The sequence below is a fragment of the Microtus ochrogaster genome, chromosome 6 (assembly GCF_000317375.1).
Source record: "Microtus ochrogaster isolate Prairie Vole_2 chromosome 6, MicOch1.0, whole genome shotgun sequence".
Taxonomy (NCBI): Eukaryota; Metazoa; Chordata; class Mammalia; order Rodentia; family Cricetidae; genus Microtus; species Microtus ochrogaster.
The window spans coordinates 54,869,090-54,892,771 of record NC_022013.1 but is presented as its reverse complement, the minus strand read 5'-3'; the positions used below and the strand labels follow the sequence as shown (position 1 = coordinate 54,892,771).

Sequence of the window (23,682 nt, the reverse complement as noted above, 5' to 3'; positions counted from 1 at the left end):
TTAGAAGTATAAGAAAGGAAACAGAAATCAAGAAAAAAAAAACGGCCCTTATGTTTTAACTCAAGAGTTTATCTCTAACCAATTGGTAGCATCTCTTTAGAGGCTTATATTTACATAAAATCCAGGAATGACTTGGGAACAATAGACAAGGGAAACAGTGTGACCACAAGGAAGGAGAGAAAAAAGAATCCAAAAGTAAAGCTTGGGGTAGTTTAGAAATTCCTTCTAAAAAATCTCAGTTTTAGACCACATGTAAAATTTAAGGGCATCTAATTTCAATTTAACTGAAGGTTAAAGGTAAGAAGAAGGGAAAAAATTAAGGAAAGCAAGTGTAATTTAATTTTTTTTTTTATTTTGGTGCTGAGGATTGAATCTGGAGCCTTGCACATGCTTTACCATGGCATTAGAGCCCTCAGTCCTAGATAAGGATAAAATACAAAACTTCCACCCTGGTTGTTGAAAGTAAGGAATTTTGAACGCTAATTAATTTTTGACACTGGTCAATACACATGTGCTATGACCAGAACATAAATGTACAGAAACTATTAAAAAAGGAGAAACTATTGAAGCAGGTTTATAGCAGGAAAGACTGGTACACAGAAGAGGAAAATTGCGGTGACAAATGCAAAAACATCAATGATGAGGAGCCCTGAATTGCTAGATGTAAACATGAAAAGACAAATTTACACACCAGCAATAAATACAGCCATCTGACTTCCAAGAGGGTATGTTTATAAACAACAGAGAAAAGACCACGAGGAGGTTGTGGGACATGCCTGTCATCCCAGTATTTGGGCCTGATGAGTGTGAGGGCAGCCTAGGCTGTGTAATAAGATGTAGTCTCAAAAACAAAACAAACAATAAAAATAAGAATCATGCAAGATGGATAAAAACATAATTTGAAAATTATGGGGATAAAATGCATAACAGTAATAATATCAAGTAAAGTACAATTTTGTACTTCTATACAAGATTACCTTTAAAGATTGATATTTCATATAATGGAAAACAACCCAGCAAGTAATAAATATTTATACTTTGAAACAACCTCAAAAGTACACAGTACAGGTAATAGCACAGCATACAACCCTGGAGGAATTTGGGGCATTTTGATCACTTTTATTACATGATAGACAAGTACATGTAGCATTGTCTGAAGGAAAAACATGGGATGCAGCAAGAGGAAGTGGGTCAGCTGCTATTTGTAAAAACAGTAAATTTGCTTTAGTTTCATTTTTTTAAAAGCCTAATTAAATAACTATACAGAAACAAAATCATAAATATATTAGAAAAATGGACTGCGTTAATTTTTTAAAAAGTTTTCTTAATAAACAATAAAGTAATATGGATTTTATTAATTTAATTCAATAAAATATTAAAGAAGAACATATCTCAGAGATTATGTAAGTTAAGAGAATCTGTGTAGCAATGAGCATAATTACGGTTAATTATAAAATAAAAGATCAATGTTCCTTTCAGATTTGGATGAATGAACTCTCTGAATGAGGAAATAGTTTATAAGATGAATAGTAATTTGTTCATAGCCTTAAGGGACAGAAATGTTTTTAATGAGGACAGAAGATCCATAAATTAAAGCAGGACAATATTTTTATTTAATAACTACAACCAATTACCCTAAGTATAAAAAATGATTTCTAAGAAACAAAGTAAAACCCTGGAAAAATATTTGCTATCCCCATCTGGAAATGTGTAATATTGAAAAAGAAAATGCCAAGCACTCACATTTAAAAATGTGGAAGGTAGAATGTGCTTGTTTTTCCAATTTACAACCAATTTATAATAGATTTAGAAAGCAGATTAAGAAGTTTATTTCAGAGGGATATCTTAAAGCAATGATCAGCCAACTCTTCCTGAAGAATCTTTATTTTCTCAGGAAATCATTGTAAGTCAGCAACTCATTCATTTTGCAAGAACAGTGCATTTTCATAAAAAGGCTCGAGCCATTAGTTCAGTTTGTTTGAATCCTAAATTGGAGCTTTGTTCAATGTCTTGAATGAAATCTACCTATTAACTGGTTTTGCGTATGGATAATATTTATAAAGCATGGTTATTTAGGACATTGTTACATTACAGTTGTTTAAAATTCTTGGCACTTGGTTCAGCAAGTACAACTTTCTTTTCACAATGTTATTTTTAGAAGGGTTTTCTCTCTTAGTATTTCATTTTAGTAACTGCATTTAGCCTGCAATGCCGTTGTTGTTCTCGTGAGATGGGAAGTGGAGAAAGGAGCATCTCTGCAAACACATGAGCTGTCTAGCATAGGGTACACAGTGACAAACAACTAAAGAGAGACTCTGTCTCAAAACAAGATGAAAGGCAAGGACCAATCCTTAAAGTTGTTCTGCAGCCTCCATACATATTCTATTGCATGCATACATGTGCAAGTACAGCCTTCACACATCACACACAAATTGAAAACAACATGATCTATTTAGTCTGGGTGTGGTGGCACATACCTTCAATCAAAGTACTTCGAAGATGTAGGCAGGAGGATCACTGAGTTTGAAGCCACTATGGCCTACATATTGAGTGAACCAGACACAAAAAGAGATCCCCTATTTAACTGTATGCCTCTACTTCAATCAGTTATGTCCCTTCTATTTTAAATATATAAAACAATAAATATAAATAAATATAAAAAACAAGAAGAAAATAATAGCATAGTTTGCAGAGAAAAAGTAAACAACAAAACTAATCATATGCTAGAATGATTTAAGATAAAATTGCAGAGCAGTAGATCTATTGGAAGAAAACATATAAAGAGAGATGGTACCCTGACTACAGAACCTCAATTAAGAAAAGGACCCCCCAAAATTGGCCAGCTGGGAAAGCCTTTGGTACATTTTCTTGATGAGAGAGGGCATAGCTCACTGTAGACAGTGCCATCTCTGGACTGCTCGTCCTAAGTTGTATAAGGAAGCAGGCTCAGACAGGCATGAGGAGCAAGCCAGATAGCTGTGTTCCTCCATGACTTCTTCATCAGTACCTCAAACACAGCTCCTGCCATGACTGCATTTGAAAATGAGCTGCAATGTGGATATATAATAGAAATAACCTCTTTTTTTCACAAGAAGTTTTTGGTCATGGTAGTTTATTGCAGACATTAGTAACTGATATTGGAATAAAAGAATATGCATTCCTGTAGCCCTGACTTTCAAGGAAAGAGGACTTCTTAGTCATTGTTCCATTGCTATGAAGAGAAATCCTGAGTGAGAAAATTTATGAAAGAAAGCATTTAGTTGGGGACTTGCTTAAAGTTTCACAGGTTTAGTCTGTTACCCATGACAGGAAGCATGGTGGCATGCAGGCAGGTGCTGGAACACCTGCTTGATCCATAGGCAGAGAAAGAGAACCTGGGCCTGGTATAGGATTTTGAAATCTCAAAGCTCATCCCCAGTGATACACTTTTCAACAAGGCCATGCCCACTTCCATAAGGCCATACCTTCAAACCTTTCTAATCCATTCAAATCATATTATTCCCTAGTTATTCAGCACCCAAATGTATGAGTCAATGGCAACCATTATTGCTCAAACCAACAAAGGAGAGTTTTTGTCAATCTGCTGCTAATAACCACTATATTACCTTGGAATTTATTAGTATTCAATAAGTTTTGACAGTTTTAAATGATACATGCATGTTAATTTATATCTCTATCATAAGTTATCAACAAAAATAAAAAGAGAGACCATTCTCACTGCACCAGTGAGTTTATGAAAAACTAGCTTCGCAGTGTCTCCAAAACTTCACACTTTAGTGAACGTAACCAACTTCTTCAACAATTGAAAATTATCAAAATTTACAGAGGAAATTATTAACATCAAAAGCCTAGATTTGTTAAGGAAACAGAACTGTATTAATATCATTAATAACATGTAAGTGTATGGTGGTGTTACGAAACAATGCTGTTTCTAATGAGAGGACCAGACCTGTCTTAAAAGTATGTCACGATGCAGTTACGGGAGGTAGACACAGGGCAGGAATACAGCCTTAGGCAACGTGTTAAGGTAAGACCTGCACATGAGTACTGTCTAGATGTCAGACACATGACACAGGTGCCACATTAAATTCTGGGTCCTACTGATATTTGTCCTGTAGAAGAAAAATTATGTACATGGCTGAGTTTACTGAAGTCAGGTTTTTTTCCTAGAGCACTGGGTGGGGCTGGATGAAAGGCAGTGATTGATACGTATTAAGGATATGTGAAGGAATTTTTAGCTAAATTTAGATACAGATGGTTATATGAAAAATTATAGCTGTGCGTTTGTCTGTGATCTGTTTGCCAAGAGGGCTTATAAGCAAAACAATTTCATTGCCAAGAAACACTTGTAGCTCACAGATCTTGTCTTGAACAAGATAAAAGGGATGCTATTAGGAGAAAGTCTGGTTATATGATTAGGACAGATTATCAGGACAAACCTGAAATATCCTGTAGTGTTCAACACAAATACTTCAAGAGCTGATCAGTTGATGATAGTTACTATCCAAATGACACAGGCAACTGAACTATTGTACAAAGGCTAAATACCCTGATCACAACATAAAATCATTTTGAAATGGGCATGTAAAACCTGTATTTTGTAAATACAAACAAACAAGCAAGCAAGCAAACAAAAATCCCGCCTTCTCATTTGAACTCTCTGCCTTCACTCTCTGTCTGTCTCTATTATTTTGGGGACACCCGCTTATCTCTTCACATGTTAATTACTCAAGGAGTGTTTGCCTAACTTACTCCATCTTACTTTGAGGCCCAAGTACAGGGGTAACTCATTGTCTTCATCCTGAAGTCACCTTGGACTTCACAAGCAGCAGAGCACACAGGACAGATCCTTCTACTGCACATATGTGTCCTTATCCATTAGGGCAAGGCTGGCCCCTGGACCAGAGGCAATCCGCTCAAGCACTGGCAGCCAGGAGAGCAACAACACTTCACCAGATCACCTTGAGAAACCTGAATCGACAGAACAATCTTAAAGGCTACACCAGAACCAGGAACACTTAACCTTGATCTTGCCCTGTTTCTCTTTTGAATTTATTCTTAAAGTTCATGCCTGTACATCCATGGCTAGTGTGGAATAACTGGGCTCATTTATTTATTTATCTACTTATTTATTATTTATCTATTTATTTATTTATCAGTACAGCTAAATTTTTAAAAAATCCCCTTCTTATACATTTTTCAAATCCACCTATTAATTAGCATATTGAATAGGGTGGCCACATCAAGCTTTTCCTGGTTTCTGGAGCACATAATTTTCCCTAAAAATATCTAGTTACAGTATTTAACTCTTTGCATTATAAATCTAAATATAGAATGTGTATTTATGAGTTGGTATAAAGATTATTAAATATGTAAATGAGTGGATGAGAACAAACCAAGCCCTGGCCTGAATATCCAAATGACTCATGCAGATTTTGTATAATCAGAAAAAAATATCTTCTTATTACTTATATATGAGCTATAGATGACTACTTCTGTATTCTGTGTAGAAGATGGGAAGAAGGGAGTATCTGCATCTCAGTGAGAGAACCTGAAAAAATACAACCTCAGGAGCAAAGCAGAGTAACATCAGCACTGAGGCATCAGACTGCCAGTGTGTATGCCTGATATGAAAACAGGTGCATCTGCACAGAGAAAACATCCAATATCACCACCAGGAACACACCAAGAAAACCCCATGCAAGGAGAATTCTTCAAAATCTTGACTAGCCCTGCCCAAGTCAACAGAGTCAGATGAACGCTGATACACTGACAAGAGTAAGGAGAAGCTAAAGATGGGTGACAGCTACAGAAACAAAGCTGCTCCCTGGATGAAGCTATACTACAAACAAAAATAATAAACAAAGAATGAATTAAATAAATGATGAGGTATTTCATATTTCAGTCAATAGTTGGGTTCAGTTAATGATACAATTTAATAAACATTTATAAGTATTGAGTTTTAAAATTTTTACAACTTTGGCATTGTAGTGTACACTGAGAAATTATTATTTTCCACTATGAAAAACTAAGCAAGATTATGTGAAAATTCTATTAGTAGCATCTTCTTAATTTCTCTGTAGGTCAAAATGTACTCTTGAGGGAATACACAAAACAAACAAACAAGCAACAAAAGACACATAATCACATGCAATGAAATCTAGAGTCTAAAGACAGAACTTAGTCTCTACTTCGCTTTCTAGGTATCTCAGTTGAGAGCTCACTCTCAACTGAAGTGCTTACCACCATCTGCCAGTTTCTCTCTACCAAGCCTTCCGTAACTACCTAGTATCAGCGCCTTTGGTCACGTGTTCTATATTAACAGCATTTATTTGAGTTTCCCCTGATGCTTTAGGGAGGGGCTAAAGACTTGCACGTTGTTGCCTTTGGCTCTCAAATCTGTTTTCAAGCGACATTTGAGTGCTTTGCTCAGCTGCCTGTCCGGATCTCCCGGTGAATATTCTCTAAGGTGTCACTAAGTTTGGTAGTAGGTTCCATGCGCTTTCGCTGCCTCAGACCCTGATGGTCTTGTGTTTATGTTTTCTTACAGGCTCATTTTGTAGAAGACATAGAGTGCCATTTATAGGTGAATAAGGACATTCAGCCATCCACTCGCTGGCCCTCAGCATGAGCCTGAATGATTTACTTTCAACACAGTGTAGATTCGTGGGGGGGAAGCCCTCATCTTAATCACCCTCCTATGTGGAATGCTCCCTGTGGGCATAGAGGCCTTCCACTGTTCTCTGCCCCCTTGCTGCCTTGCTCCTAACGAACTGCTGGGGCTGTGCAGGAATCAATAGGCCTGTCAAATTAGGCAGGCTGGTATAGGTAGCAGAGCAATGACATTGTTGTTCCCAGGCCCGGTGCTACACGCAGTGGGAGCCGGGAGACTAAATAAAAGCTGGGCCTCTTTTGGAAAGCAATGTTGACAGAACAGATAATCACCTGTTCTGGAAACCCGGGCCAGAAAGGTGGGAGGGAGGCTATTTGAAGAACAGTTTTAAATGCATGTCTTCCAACACCGCTCCTAGCTCATCTATGAATGTTTCAAAGTTCTTTATTACCAGTATAACTGAGGAGCCAAGAGATGGAAAACTGCAAGGGCATGCCCTTATTTAAAAAAAAAATGCAAGCAATTCAAAGCAACTTGGTTGTTGTTTTGAGAATTTTTGTGCTTGTGTGCCTTAATAGTAAGAACTCTAATAACTTTCCCCAGAGTTCCTCTAAAGCAAACTATTTTAACTAGAGCCCTCTTGCAGACACAAGTCTGCTTTCCATCTTCCTCAGCCAGATGCCTCCTGCAGCTAAGGCTTCTTCTTGGAGAGAGCTAAATTTTTCTATGTATCAATGCCTCAGCCTTCCTGCTGGAGGCTCCCACAGCACCCTCATTTCACTGGCTGAAGCTATCAGTCCACCTTAGATCTCACACTTGAGAGGTTATTATTTAGTAGATATCACCTGTAGTAATGAGTGAATGCCCTTAGGACAGGGTCAGTTCATCCGTGAGGGAAATTTTGACTCACTGTGACTACTCATCAAGTGCTTGCTGATATTTATTAACTCTTTAATTTGTATGTGGATGTAAAGATGAGTGCATGATTCAGTAAGTTAGTATTTGATATGTTGAGCAAGAACTCAGGCTTCAAGAGGAACTCCTCAAAATTAATAAATGTTTTAAAGAAATGACTTCCGGCTTAAAGAGACAAGAAATGCCAATGACTTCAACTTACTCTCTTCACTCAATTCATATATTACTGGCATGAAGGAGGTTTTAAAGTTCCCTTTGAAATTATTCAGAGGTTATCCCCATATTTTTTAATGGTCATATTATAGAATAGGATATACTTACATATTGTCAGAAAAAAAAACAGGTCCTACATAGAGAAGTAGTGAACCAAACTCTACTGCGCTGTCCAGGGGTTAAAAGCAGATCAAGTTTACCAGTCATGCATTAACCAAGCTTCCTTCTTCTATTCTACAAGAACAACTCCTGTCAGAAACCCTTCACCCCACTTCCCTACCTCTGTAATGTCACGTAAGACATATACTGGCGAAGATTTTTTCTGTTGATGCAGAACCTACACTTTCCTTGGATACCATTTAAAGTGGATCCCTTGTCCCATTTGGTGCAACTAAAGCTTCCTATTTTTGACTCTGGCCATGCTGACCAGCTGCTACATTAATAAATCCCCCAACTGACAGGTGGTATCACTTAAGCTTGCTTATCTCCAATCCCTTTACCTCTTTCGCACCCAAACCTAATACATATCCATCTCTACTATTGGCCTCTTTATATTCTGAGGTCACCAACCATGGGTATTGTCCCAGTAACAAGTAAATATTAAATAAGCATTACTGAATGAATACTCTCCTGTAAGTTATTACAAATGTGTTAGGTATTGCATTCTTTCTTTGTATGTCTTAGCACTCTGTATTGTCTTTTAACTGTCATGACAGCATTAGAGGTCACCAAAGGAAACCTTTCCTTCTGATCAAGAGAATGAAATCTCTGACTGAGTAGAAGCTCAACATTCCAGTTGGGCAGGTTAATCCTTTAAGGGACCACCCCTATGAGGGCACTGTCAACTTAGGCCATGCTCAAGCACTAAGGGAATAATGATCTATGGGACCCCCCCATGAGGGTCACTGCCACCTTAAGCCATGCTCAAGCACTACAGGAATAATGATCCCTTCAACAGGATAATGCACTTTTCCTTCCCAGATTTCCATCCCCTAGCTCTGTCACTTAACAGAGCCAAGCCACAGCTTTTAGAAAGGCAACCCAGTTCTCAGAATTATTCAGGAAACACTGACTTTCCTTTTTTTTAGTTCCATCTCTTTTCTAAGCCTGCTTTACCTGATATTTCAGAGTTCCCTGTTTTTCCAGGACCCCACTCCTGCCATAAGGCTGCTTGTCCATCATGTGGCTGACCTCCATTTGGGCCCACCTATTCTCTATCTCTGCCTTCTAGTCTGAGATTTACAGCTTTCCCACTTCATCGTTTTTCTTTCAAACTCTAATAAAATTATACTCAAGTTAGCTTTTGGGTCTGTACTTAAGTTCTCTTACTAATGAGACAGAGGTCCCCAAGAGGGGGTCCTGATTTCCCCATAATTCCTACTGAATTTCTACTCTCACCCATAAACTTGTCTTTAAAGTGGCTATATAATGTTCTTACCTTTCTTTGTGGTTATGATATGCTTTCTTGGTGTTGTGTGAGAACAGATCTCCCCATTTCTAATGAGTATCTATCTGATCCTTGAACTCCATTGAGAAGTTTCATGCTATTGTCTCGATGGCTCTGTGGGTCACAACTCTATCCTCTGTAGGTTGTAACTCTATCCTCTGTAAGTCGTGACTCTATTTTCAGTGACTTGCATCCAGAACACAAATAATGAGAATAATTCACCTTTAAGTCACAAATCATCTATGTATAAGCAGAGGCAAAGGATGGCTTCTTTGGAGTCACTTCTGGGATACTGTACTCTTCTTTGTAGCCAGAATTCACTATGTCTAGAACAGCATGTGACTTAGTGTTTCACCTCCTGTTAAACGACTGTAGAATGAAATATTTCCCATAAATACTTAATGAACTGTAGGGATAGTAGACGCATTTTGGAAAGAGAATTTTTGGTTATGGGAGGTGCTTGTACATTAGAAGATGTTTCTCAGAGGCCCTGGTGTGTGTCCACTGTATTCCAGCACCACTCTTCTTCCAAGACTTACAAGTGTTTCCAGACTTTGCCAAATGAGGTAGACAGACAAACTACCCTCTGCTGAGAGCCCATGAGGGCCCATTGCCCCACTGCCGTATACAGATGCATACTTGCCTGATGCTTTCCTAGCTTGCTAATGGAAGTGACTTTCCCAAGCTCCCAGACCAGTTCAAATTTATGGGTGACTTCACAGACATTAAAGAAGTCAGCACACTTTCACCTGAAGCCCCCACCCCCCCACACACACACCATGGGAAGTTGCTGCTACAAAGAGATGGGAAGTCAGCAATTGCAACTGTGTATTCTTACAATCTCAGAGTTTTTACAATGGCCAACTACTCCTCTACCCCTGGAATCAGAGGCCACATGGTATACAGTATGGCTTACTTACTTACCAAGTTTGATGCTTGGGGTATGGAACCTCACTTATCTCCTAAAATCTTTGAAAATAGGCAGAGAATTTGACTATTAGTCCAGCAGAATGGGAGTGTCTCTTCATAAGCCTACCACACTATACACATGGAGCTAACAACTCTTTTCATATAATTCTTACTCTGAAGAGCAATTGCTCTTTTCTTCTGTCTGTTTACCTATCCATCTTAATGGCACTTCTCTCTGGTTTGTAAAAAGAAGCCTCTCTTTTCATATAAGGCCTTGTTTGATGTGTTTTAAATATACTGTATATTGTTTTAAATATATTGTTTTACATATTCTCTCCTACCTCAAGGCTCCATTGTAGTCTGAAGACCCATTCTCCTAATAAACATTACTCCTCCAGAGCAGTTATGTGGTACACCCTTTCCTGAGAAGACTGCTTGCACTACACTCATATTTACCAATGTGTCATTGGCATTGGTATTGCCCCATTGTTCTTGACAGAAATGAAATGTGTATGTGTGTGTGTGTGCATGCACACGTGTGTGTCCATATATGTAAACTTATAAGGCAAACGTGCTTTCCAAATTACCTCTAGCACCACTGCGCTTTAGCATTTTTCCACCCAGAAGTTCAACTGCACAGACTCCCAGCATGCTTCCTTTTATGAATTTCTAAAATAGTGTGGAAGTCACACAAATGTTCATTTTGAAGGAATAATTAATATCTCTTCTCTGTCACTGGTTCCTCTCAATTTACAGTGTGAAAAATGGCAGTCAAGTTGCTATTTGCTTCCTACAATAAAACCGTGAGCAAAGGTTGTGGGCACGCAGTTCACCAAAGAGGAAATTTGACCAGAACTATATTGACAGAGATTTTGTTTTACTATCAAATAAAGGTGTACAAATTTCAAAGAATGCTATTTTCGACTATTAAATTTGCATAGGAAATGTTCATAAAGACTTTACAAAACTGGCAGTCACCCACATTGCCTCCTAGGGTTGAAGCTGACATGTCCCTGTGGGAAGACATTTGTTCACCTCAATCTAGTAGAATTAAAGGGCCTGGCTCATTTAACCCCTTGAGTGGCAGCCAGAAATGTGTAGGATGCAGTCACTTGGTTTATCTCACTCTGCCATGCTGGCTGCTCTACTTTCCTGCTCATTGTCTCCTGGTCTCCAAACTTTTGTTCAGCCATTTATACTGATTATCTCCTAGAACTCTGCTGAAATGCCACATAAGTGGTGGGCTGCTAGAATTCATGACCTCAAAATATTCCTTTGCCATAAGGACTAAGTTGAGTTAAAGTTCACTGAGAACAAGCAAAGGCAGGAAAAAACTCCAGAGGTGGAGTAGGTTTTTCTATTGGAAAGGAAATCCACATGTACAAACATCTAACTTACTCTACCAGGAGTTCTTGAAGATGACGTATTTGATAAAAAATATGTTTTGATACAGCTAGAAATAGTTTTAAAAAAAACTCAAAACCAATTAAAAAGGGCATTCCCAACCCTGGTGATCCTCCACTTCTTTAATTAGGAGAGATTGTGGCCATAGGAGCACGTTTATTCATGAAAAGTTATCTAATTACAGATGAACTCTCTTGACGAAAGCTTGACTCAGAGACATAGAACCCAAAGGTACTTTCTCCCTTAACCCTTTGCTTACAGAAGTCAACAGTCAAAGATGGGTTTAATCCTGTTTCCCTTGGCACCTAAATGTAGACACGTGTGATTAAAATACATACACCAAAGATGGATAACTCTAAAAGACAAAAAGATGTTCATTTAAGGCAAGCGCAATCATCTTTCCAGCTGCAAAAGCACAGGCTTTATTATAATTAGTAAAGGAAAAATTGTGGAGGTCCAAAAATGTGAGCCCATTTCCACCTTGTGTGAAGGTCAGAGAGTTAGAGAACACTCAATATTGCTAATAGAGGAGAAAATGAAAGGGTGAAGGGGAGAAGGGAGAAAGGAGAAAGTAGAGAGAGGCAGATAGAAAAAGAAACAGAAAGAGGGGGAGAAGTTGAGGCAAGGGAGTGAGGCAGAAGAAGAGAGATATAGAAAAGGAAGGACCTCAGACTAGAAGCAGGAAGATCCACCCACCTCTCTGCTGTGGAGGGGGGGAGAGAGTGGGCGAGGTTTGTCTCTTATAGGGACAGAACAGACCATTACAAGGAGGACACGAAAATCTGCAAAACAAACCTAACACTAATCCCATATTGTTTCTGCTCATATCTCCATAAATTGCCTTTCCCACCTAGAAATACCAAAGTTTCTTTTCCTTAAGTATAAATGACACTGAAGCCTAAATTCAAAACATCCCTTTGTCTCATGTACTTCAGAATATTTCATGTGTTAGATTTATGATTTAATTCCAAGCCAAACTCTTATCTGATTCATCTCTCTCCTGGGTAGAGCCTATCAGAGGGAACCTAGTAGTGAAAAAGATATTTTTCAATTCATGTTCTTTTCCTATTCAACAGTGACAGTGATACAAGAAGATGCCATCTGCACATCCCCTAAAGCCCAGATGAAAGGATACAGTAGAGACTCGTGGTACCCTGTGCCAATGCAAAGGTTTCCTGGGTCCAAGTAGGTTACAGAAGAGAGGGGAAGAGGCCTTAAAATCATATGTGCTGAAGGTCTTTCAAATGTTGGGAACCCCGTAGATGACTCATTTCCTCATTGTAATTTGAATCATATTAATCAAGTCAGGGGAAGAAAAGGGAGACCACATAGATGAAATTTTCCTTTTAATATCACCATTAATAATAATATAAATAAACTGAGTGCTTATTATCAATGGCTGGATGAAGAGACTGTAGTGAGGTCACCTTTTGGACAGTTATGCAGTTACTTCACATGAGTGTGTGGCAATCATACCCAAAACAGACCTGACTGCTTTCCATTAAGTCTGGCTTGTAGGCTGTAGAACCTGTAGCCTCTCTCCAGGTATGTTTCCATCCAATTGTTGGCCCCACATGAGAAGAGCTGAGCAAATACTAACTTTTCTGCTTTCCTACAATGACTCTTCCCGGCATAGAGCACCTGGAACTCAAAACACATGAAAGGCCTTTCGGATTTGTTCTCACCATACTTGATGGCAGTTCCTTGGCTTTCCTTCCCAAAGCATTTTCTGAGAAAAAAAAAAACTCATGATTAAAAATGCGGTGGTGGTACATGCCTTTAATCCCAGCACTCGGGAGGCATAGGTAGGCAGATCTCTGTGAGTTTGAGACCAGCCTGGTCTACAAGAGCTAGTTCCAGGACAGGCTCTAAAAAGCTACAGAGACACTCTATCTCTAAAAATCAAAATAAAATAAAAATAAATAAGTAATAAATAAATAAGTAAATTAAAAATGCAGATCTCCTAAGCTCACAAGTATTTTTCATGAGGATATTGAGGCCTTTCTTTGGAATGCAGTCACCAGGAAGGATAGGCGCTCTGTATCACAGTCCTGTGGGAAGGTAGATTTCTGACCCCGATATTGGCTAGCCAGTGGACACAGCTGCCTGATGACATTTACACTGTGCAACACTTCACACTCTTAATTCCCTACCTTTGATTAAGTCCTTGCTCAGTCTTAACTACTCTCCTCTGCCCTTTACCAGGTCTGGTCACTGCTGAATCTATTGAACTTAAGTAGAGTTCCTGCTGGACCCCTTTTCCTATTCGATGTTACCTTACTGATCGCAGTCTGTCCCTGCTGCTTCCTCAGGTGTCTGGCTTTGTTTATCATTCTCAGGGCCAGTTGCTAAGGAACTGAAATCCTCATCATGGTGGCTGTTGAAGGTGCTGGGCTTACACTCATGAGAAATCATTAGCAAAGGCATTCTCCGTGTTTCTGAACAAAACAATCCTGCACACTGCCACGAAAAGTTTAAGGAAACTTTGCTGGGAAGCAATTCAGATTTATGAATTTCACATTAAATCAGCTAAGTACATCTGTTACACTCATCATAATGGCAGCTTTGGGGTAATGATTTCTTAGAATCACAAATGATGTGCAAATTCTCAACGATTTAAGCATTTGGAGGGGCATGCATTTGGCCTGGGTGATAGCCTATTATCCTCAAACACCCGGGTTGTACCATGGCCTTTGTTCTTTCATTTCAAGCCTCAGAAACTAGAAGCAGAATCTCATGTGGGGGCAAAGATTTAACCCTACAAGGCATGTCTCGGCATGTGTTAGATAGCATCTCATTGTGTTTAATCCACTACTTTGCAATGTATCTCAAAAATGACTAAAAGTACTTCTCAAAGAATGAAGCAGGCAGAGTATGTGTTCAGCTTCCAGATTTGTGTCCCACACACAGCAGCAGGCCTGCTATTAGAAGTGACTATGTGATGACAACTCTCATTTCTCTTTTAACCCTAACCATGAACTTTTCATGCCCTTCATAACCTGATTTGGATGTGAGCCAGCCTTCGAAGTATGACACTGTATTCCTGCCATATTTCTGATACAAAGTAAAGACCGAAAGTAGTTTATGGAACAAACAACCAAAAGCCCTATCAATGTCAGAAGTCAGTTATTACAAAAGACTAGAATCATCTTTCTAATTTAGTATTTGACACACACACACACACACACACACACACACACATACACGCACGCACATGCACACACATTTACACAGCTGCAAGATGAATTAAGCAAGAATTGCTACAGTGGTAATCAACTCCACAGTTCTGATGACAGGTTCCTTAATGGCCTCTGTACCTAAAATTCTAAGGTGAACAACAAAAACAATGTGGATACATGCAGCTTACATTTTGCAGCTGGACATGGCTCTTCATCAGGCTCTCGGACTTTGACAATGTACTGGACGTCTTGAGGCTGTAGTTTTTCCCGTGCTGTGATTCTTTCAGTTGCTCTTGGATTTGTTTAGCCTGTTTCCTGCAGATATGAATATATGGATAAGTATTTGCATACATATATATTGTTAATTTTTTATAGCTCTTTTCACAGAATTCATATTTGTCACATGTTAATGCTAGATAGGTAGTATGAGCCACAGAGACAGTTCTTAATTCCTTTTCAACCACATAGAGAAATACCTCTGACTGGGGATAGTTTGGGATTACTCATCGTAGATGGGTTCACAAACTCTAAAAAGAGAGACGTGATTCCAATGTGTTGTGCTAACCTGAAACTCCATGGATATAAGCAAGCCCTAACATGAAGTGTTCATGTATAAAATGATAGAGATTTCACAGAGAAATACCCAAAGTTAAAATCTGAAGCTAGGATTTGGCTAACCTGTTGGCAAATATATATTTGTAGCTTATTCATATGTTAATGAGTATATTTTATTTTTACTTTGTTTGGAGAGTTTAAGTTATGAGGAAGTCAAGTAAGAAAATAGCTAACTTTTTTTTAGATGCTCCTGAAGGTCAAATCTGGACTCTCATGTAGATGAGGCAAATCGTCTACCACTGAAGAGTATATCCGTTCTCCAACAGGCTTAACCATTAACGAGCTAATGCTTACACAGTAATTTGCAACATGTTTTTTAAAGTCCATTACACTCAATTTTAAAATTCATTTCCACAATAAGCCTTTGCAATGAGGCAATATTCTAAACCCATTTAATAGAAGAGAATGCCAAGAAATAAATGCACAAAGAAATGAAGTCATTTGCTAAAGGTTATTTAGATGAGAAGGGTTTCAAACCATTCAACAGTGCTGCAACCTCTACTCAGAATCAAAGCTCAGAGCAGCCAAGCCACTTGTATATGGCCTTTCAGCTTCTAAAGGGGACGCTGAGATTGTTCTTGGATTGTGGACTCCCAAGAAATGTGCCCTTGTCTGCATACATTGATTATTGTTTATAACATTCAACATCTATACCAGAAGGGTGGACCAAACACTCTCTGGTTAGTTTCCTTTTTCCAGGGTTCCACAATCCTAGACTCATAACATAATTGCACGATCATTTTCTAAAGTTTGCTTCTCCTGTTCTGAGCCCAGGAGAGATCCCCTGATAAAATGCAGCTCACATAGCAAGCTCGCCAGGCAAGCAGCTCTCAGGACGTGGGCTCTGCTATCAGAGAGACTGACACATGAGACCGCGACCTCCAGTTGCCGTCCACCAGTTTCAGCTTTCTCACAATTATAGTGATTATGAATTCAACCTAAGTAATTTCCTTCAACCCATTTCCTTTACTTAGGTTGAATTCATAAGCACTGTCTCCCAGGGATACCATGGCAGCTACAGGCAAAGTGTACCTCTTTTTCTTCCTGTTAGCCAGCACAGTCAGTGCTGCGGAAGGATGCTGCAGAATTGAGGACATTGCCCCAAAGATGAAAGATTGTATTAATTGCCTCTCTCACACAACACCGGCATACTTTTTTAAAGGATCTGAAGGTAATGAGCATCTTTGAATTTAAACCCCAGTGTTAAGTAGCTGTCTGTTTAAACATTTCTTTAATCTCTCCAATTATTTGTGTGTGGAGTGGGGGGTGAACTTTTTGGTCTAACCCTCTCAATTGCTTTAATGCGGTTAAAATTATCTATTTCTTAAGAAGGAATTTATAGCCTATTTATAAAAATAATTCATCTCATGAACGTGTAAGAAGCAAACAGCAGCCACAAAAACAGGGATTCATGTGAGAAGTAAACAGGAAATTGTACGGGAGGGGTGCTAGCCAAAGAAATCAGCCCCAAGCAGTGAAAGGCTTAGCACAAAGCAACAGTTACATCTATGAAATAAGACAGAAACACTGTCTTTTCCGAAATCTCCTAATTCAGAAACTGGAAAGTATAAGGTTTTAAAGAAATAATATTCATAGAATGTCTGGGTGTATTTCTTGAATCCTTTTATAGTTGACCTTCTACACCGTGTTCATGCCAGCCTAACTTAGCAATACTTCAGGGTAAATGGTCTTTTTTTCCATTTGGAATCTGCCTTTGGATATTTCTTGTCCCATTCTTTCTTGGTCCTATTCTTTCACAGGTAAAAGGAGTTTGCTTGCTTGTTTTTCCTTCTCCCTTTAGCAAATGGGAAGAGAGAAAATGATTAATATCTGACTGCTTTGCTGTCCTCTCTGAGAACAACCACTCTCTATAAGGTCTGTATATGCACTGTGGGATGCTACCAGTACAACAAATTCAGGACCAAACTTATCAGGCTACTGAGCTTTAGTTATCTCCGGTGCAATGCCGCAGAAAGGATGTGTGTAGTAGAGTCGTGGATGCCATGCAGCCTGAGTTTCCGTGGAATCAGACCTTGGGATAGGAAGAGTGTTCTGAAATTGTATTGGGTGTGTGGTGTCAGCACCTTTGAAAGTGGAGAAATGGGTACTGTGTAGTGGCAGAGGCTGGAATCTCATGCAGTGAGATCTTTGCTCCCCTTTTCCAGAGACCTACAGTGACCTGCTATTGTAGGTAGATTATTCAGTGCAGGTTGCCTGAGCGCAATTTCCTGTATTGTATGCTAGCAATATGAGGACAAAGACCTCCACTGCTGATGAAGACAACCACAGCACATCAGAGCATCCGTGTGAGCCCAGAATCTTTTACTCGGACCACAGCACATGGGAAGAATCAGGTTGCTATAGTGTGAGTACATTTTACTGACAAAACCAATTCCCAGGTTCCTCCACTATTTCCCCAATTTTTATAACTCTTCTCTACCCATAAAAATTTCCTCTCCTTTCCATGATTATGCTTTTAGGGTTGAGCCATGTGCTTGATTTTCAGCTAACTACAGACTGGTGCCACCAACCTCGTCCTTCTTTCCTGGGTAGGTTCAAAGTAAAGGGCAACTCCTTTAAGATTTCATCTTCTAACTAAACCAGGTGAGCAAAAGGTAAAGGCTTCAGTTAATCAATCACATCAGCTATAATGGGGCCATGTGGGCTACTGGAAATGAGAATTCCTTTCAGCTACCTTTCGGCAGTGCTGAAGAATTCAGTCATCTCCCTCAGAATATTCTCTGAGTGGAAGACGTCTTCATTTCTGCCACCTCATGCTATCCACCTCAATTATTGTTTTGGTCACAATGTTACTTTCTATGTGAGGTTGCCTGTTGGAACATTCTCCATGAATAAAGCTGTGGAAAGAGTATTTGGAAAGCTTGTAGGAAACTCCAAGAAAACAAGACAAAAGTCTTGTGACTGGTGTTCCTCTATAACGTGGATTGTTCTAGGGATGTGCTTTTGTGTCCCTCCAAGGTGTAGTAAATAGGAGTGGGTTTACTTCAGATTTCCCATCATCGATTATTATTTAAGCGCTGGGTATATGCAGCTTAAAGTCATGCGACCTTTGCTTATTTTGTCTTGCTTACTCCACAAAATACCCCCAAAGTATAAATTGTCTGAAGCCCGGAATGGAGTTGGCTATTGAACGAGACTTTAGTCCACTTCAAGAGGCTCCACTCTCCCAGGTTTATGCCACCAATTAGAGCAGGAACAGTTGCTGAGTTTCTGGTTGATGAGGTTGCACAGTGCCAAAGTGTACAAGAACAGGGAGAAAAGAGCAGAGAAGCAACATCTGCATGGGGATGGGAAGTAGAAAATAAATGATTGTGAGCATGGAGCTTTTGACTAAGTAATTGCTCTCTCTATGCAGAAGGCCATATCCAGTCTATCAAACATGTAACTCAAGTGAACTCATTTGGAGAGCAGTGAAACGTGCCTTAGCATCCAGTTAGAACTGGAGCTTCCAAAACTAACAACAAATGCATGCATACATGCATACATGCATACATCCATACATCCATATATGTTTGATACATCTGTATTATATATACTATATGTCCATATTCTGTGTACTAAAATTAATATCAAGCTGATTCTTTTATCTCTAATATTAGGGAAAAGGAATGCAGAATCCATGAATCCACAAGAAAAACATGTGTGTTCTAAAAGTGGACCTTCAGTTTTGATAGGAGGGAGACCGCATCTGAAATAGAATATATACTATTCATACCTGGGATGATTTTTGATGAGAAATATGATTCCAGTCAGAAACATCTTTCATTTTTATTATTTATATACACTCATTTATATATCTTTTTTTCTATTATCCAACATATTTTTACTTTATTTAATATTCATCCTCTAATACATTTTGATATATTATTTTTACTTTAGTTAATATTCATATCTGTAATACATTTTGATCAAACCCACCCCATACCTCTCTGAAGAGTCCTCCTCTATCCTCTTCCCACCATTTTTTGCTTCCAAGTTCATGTCTCTTTTAACCTTCCAAGACAACTTAGTGCTTCCTGTATGTGCATGGGTGTAGGACCTTTGACGGGAGCAGGAACAGAGAGAACCTCTCAGGAACTGCAATCGTGAAAACTGACTCTTCTTCCCCCAGAACCCATGATTTGCCAATAGCTCCTCAGCTAAGGCAGGTAGGGGCAGAGCATCTCAGTGTGTCATCCATCATCTGGGTCTTCTAAGTCTCCAGTGAGGAATCTGGTATTTAACAGTGTTACCATGAAACACGCTGACTCCTCATTGTGCCCCCAGCAACAGATGTTGGTCTCAGAGCCCCCTTGCTGTCTAGGGAGAAGGACTGATGGCCCTGATCGCACAAATCCTGTACTTGCTTGTTTTCATTGTTAGGATGTCTATAATCAATCTTTTGCTTAAATGTTCTACAACTCTACTATGTACTCTAGGAGTAAGTGATTAGCATTGTCTTCACAGCGATTTACTTAATGTCCTGTAAATATAATATTACTACCTAATTTCTTTCTCGTACATAGCTCCTAAAAGCTGACACTCCTAATGTCGAGCTGGGTGTGGCTACCCTTTGTGGACTAGACTGCTGCTCTAAATTTGGCAGCCATCTAGCCTCCAAGTTCTAGAGTGGGAAGCAATGAATATGAACAACCCAAACCTCTCTGAAGTGATCCTGATTTGAATACTAAGCAATGTCCTTCACAGCGTCATCTCATTTAGCTCTTCCTCAAGTTCTGTAAGGTGTTTTTTAATTCATATTCTGCCAAAAAAAAAAAAAGAAAGCAGGAAGAAATATTCCTAGCAACATGAATTGATGTCAAATTGGAGATCCAAATGAATCTGTGGCTAGTATAATATTTTAACCAGTGCCCTCACTTGGCCTCACTGGGGCTCCACCAGAGCAGGGAAACTCCCAACTATGGGCAGCTTTGCCATCAGTTAGAAGACTATATAAGCCAATTAAGCACTATAGTTTATAGCATACATTTAGATGAGAACTCCTGGGTGTCATAGCACCATATTTGTAATTTTTGTACTTTGTTCCTTTCACAATTTAATATTTTAAAATAAATTCCCATATTATCTAGTACATGTTCTCTAAGGCCTATGTGTTGGCTTAGTCCCAATCTTGTCTCAGAGCAAATGAAGGAGACTTTCAAATGGAGACCTATTAGAAAATAATTCTCTGGTTATTGAAGGTATTCCCTTGAAGGGGAGCTTGAGATGGGACACAACCCCTTCTTTTTTTTTCTTCTTCACATTCTGCCAAGGGGCAGAACGCCCTCCTCTGTTACACACTACAGCCATGATGTCCTGCCATACCCTGTCACAAAAAGCAATGAGACCAACCAATTCTGGATGAAAACAAACAAAACTGAGTCCAAAGAAGGCTTTGCAACTTCAACCTCTCACCTCTTTGCTAGTGCAACAGAAGCTGACTAGTACATCACTTGAAAAATGCAATGAAAGCATAACTTGAAAGTTGCAAGGACAGAAAGTTAACCACTAAAATCTCTGTGTGACTGGCACATGTTTGGATATCACCTTTGTCACACATGACAATAGTTATAGAGATGTGGCAGAAAATGTCATATGGTGTGCTGGATAAGAGCCTGAGTAAGAAAAGAAAAAGAGATATTATGTCAAAAACTAAGGAAGGCTGAAAGTATGGACTTTAGTTACACAGTACAATTATTGGACATTATTGTGACAAGGATACCATGCTAATATAAGATTTAATAATGGGGGCATGAGGTATAGAGTGCATAGGAATTCTCTGTACTATTATTATAGTAGTTCTGAAATTCTAAAAGCATTTTTAAAAGTTTGTTTAAATAATAGTCACTAATCCTGTAGTCATGTCTCAATAGTCTTTATTTAAAGTCATAATTGTAGCTCTTTTTAAAAATTGACATGTATGACTTACAGAGAGGGGTTATAAACTGTATCTGGAAAGTAGCCCAGTTTTGGAAGAGAAAATGGACAGAATAACAGTGGTCCAAAGAAAACAATTGCACATTGACTGAGATTTTAGACAGGCTGCAGGCATGTAACTGGAGCTAATGTCTTAAGACTCAAGAACCCAATAGACTAACACTTTGACCTCCAACTTCTTTCTCAAGTACAAATGACATCATTTCCCTAAATAATTTCATCTATGTTCATTTATAAAAATATAGATTTATGAACATATTATTATGTATATAATATATCTTTAACTCTATTTTTTCAATTATAAGTCCCTTCATCTGTAGATAGTTTCTTGGCAAGTGAAAATCAGAGCATATTTTAGTTCTATATCCCAAACTGTGAATGAATGCACATTTTTTGGTGTTCTCTCATTAAATGTGTCTTAAATTTTATAAGTACAAGGCAAAATCTCTTTGAAAGTAAACGGAAACTTTTGTGGGTTTTTTTTTCCTTTTTTTTTCTGGGAAAAGACTTTTCTTATTGTCAATGGTTGATAGCATTTAGGTTCATAGCAGGCAATCCCCTGACTAGTTCCTACTGAGAAGAGTTAGCCCTTTCATGGAAGCTACTGAGCCTTTATGAAGACATGTGATCAAGTTGTGCAATCACTGTGTATCTGAAACCTCCCAAAATGTGTATTTGAGAATGCCCTCCCCCCACATGACTGCCTACATTCATTGTGGTCCATAGAATACTCTAATTCTCTCTAGATCACTGCTGAACCAATGTGCAAAACCCCACTCTGCTTGGAGCTGAAATTGAGAATATAAAAGAAAAGAGCTTTCTTTCGGATGTAACCTTTAATCACTAGAGAAATGGTCTTACTTGCTTTTGAAGTAGAATGCTGCACAGAACATGCCCACGATGACAATTCCAAAGACGATACATGAAATTGACAGCACCTGCCTTTGATAAACGTCTTCACTCTCTGTGAATTTGAAAAACAGAATTAGAATGGATGCTAGTGGAGTTCACAGGCAGCAATCTCCATCCTCGTACTTCTGAGCTGGTAGGGGTCTTTCAATGCCAGCTTTCTTTTTGTTCCTGTTGTGAATAGGAGAAAAACATGAGGAATTTATTATGATTCGGTTTCTTTATAGAGATCAATACAGTAACTGCTACTGCTTTTAATTATTGCCTTTTGGTATTTGTACAGTCAAATAAGTAAGCACTCTTGCTCAAACATATAACAACTTGATAAATATTATAAGTGAATTTTATAACTTCTATACATTGTAGAAACATAGGTTCTGGAAACTGTGGTGGACCCTAATTAAAGAACTAGAAGGTGAGAGTCTCCGTACTTTCTGGTGCCAGCAACAACTGAGTTTTCATTCTGTGGCTCTCAGATCTCTGTGCTGTCTGATTTTTGTTTGGTCCTTGTTGATCTACCCATTATTCCTCTTTCGACTACTCTGGTATTTTCATCACTTTATGAAAGAGATTACCAGTATTTATTTAAATATTATGTTCACCACATCGGTAGCTATCTTAGTGCCCATGTGCTGGCATAGTAGACAGCAGCCTCTGTACCAACATGGTACCTTATCTCTTGCCATTACAAAATGTGCCCACACGGCTACTTCACTCTTCAGTTGCTACAATTTACACTCAAATCCTTTTCTATAACAGGCTTAGTAAAACAATTCTTCCATCTTATTAAGAGCTTTGCATAGCTTCTAGAACTGTCTGCAAATTCCCATCCTTTTGTTTTTATTTCTCTCTTTAAACACAGGAACAGCATAGAACATGGCGGTAATCAGGAACTCATTTGCAAATGCTCTCTTCAGCTGCTCCCATGTACTTACCCAGTCATCTATTTGGCAACATTGCCACACAAAAATTCAAGAAACTTATAACCATCACAACGGCACCTTTATACTACACCAAGAATAGACCAGGTTCATTCATCTACTTCAACTATACTCAAGCACCTGACCCCTCCAAACTTCCCTTATTCTCAGATATTTTGGTTCCTATGAAAAATGAGGCCTGTGTAGAGAAATTATTCCAACATTCTAGAGTAAAACACACACACAAACACAAAAAAAATTAGCACACTCTTCCTCACTCATTTGCTCCCTTTCTCTATTTCTTTTCAACCTCAGTTCCTCCCTCCCTCTTGACTAGTTTAGTTAGTGGTTCCTCAAACTACAGTGTGCAATTCAGTCACCTTGAAAGCTATGAGAGTACAGGCCACCTTCACTTGTTCCTGGGGAGTTACGGGATAGCACACCTCAGTGTGTACAGACTTTTGCTTTTGGAAAAGTCCTCAGGGTGACTGTGGTGCTTTTGGATTAGGAAACCCTTGAGAAAGCATTGAATGGAGTGTGTTCAGCATGTGACTCGCTGACTCTTCCACATCTGGTAAGATGTGTTTACTTGTATTTAATGTTGATCATTAAAATATAGAT

At 38.8% G+C, this 23,682-nt stretch overlaps 1 protein-coding gene across 8 annotated transcripts in view; it reads right to left on the bottom strand.

Annotated features, from left to right (window-relative positions):
• Positions 1-23,682, bottom strand: part of Nrg3 (neuregulin 3) — a 985,750-nt gene that overhangs the window by 12,230 nt on the left and 949,838 nt on the right. For all 8 annotated transcript variants that reach the window (XM_026780001.1, XM_026780006.1, XM_026780003.1 and 5 more), the window contains exons 5-6: positions 22,094-22,196; positions 14,869-14,995 (exon numbers count right to left, since the gene is read on the bottom strand). In XM_026780001.1, the coding sequence (XP_026635802.1) occupies positions 14,869-14,995; positions 22,094-22,196 (230 nt within the window). The remainder of the gene's footprint in view (positions 1-14,868; positions 14,996-22,093; positions 22,197-23,682) is intronic.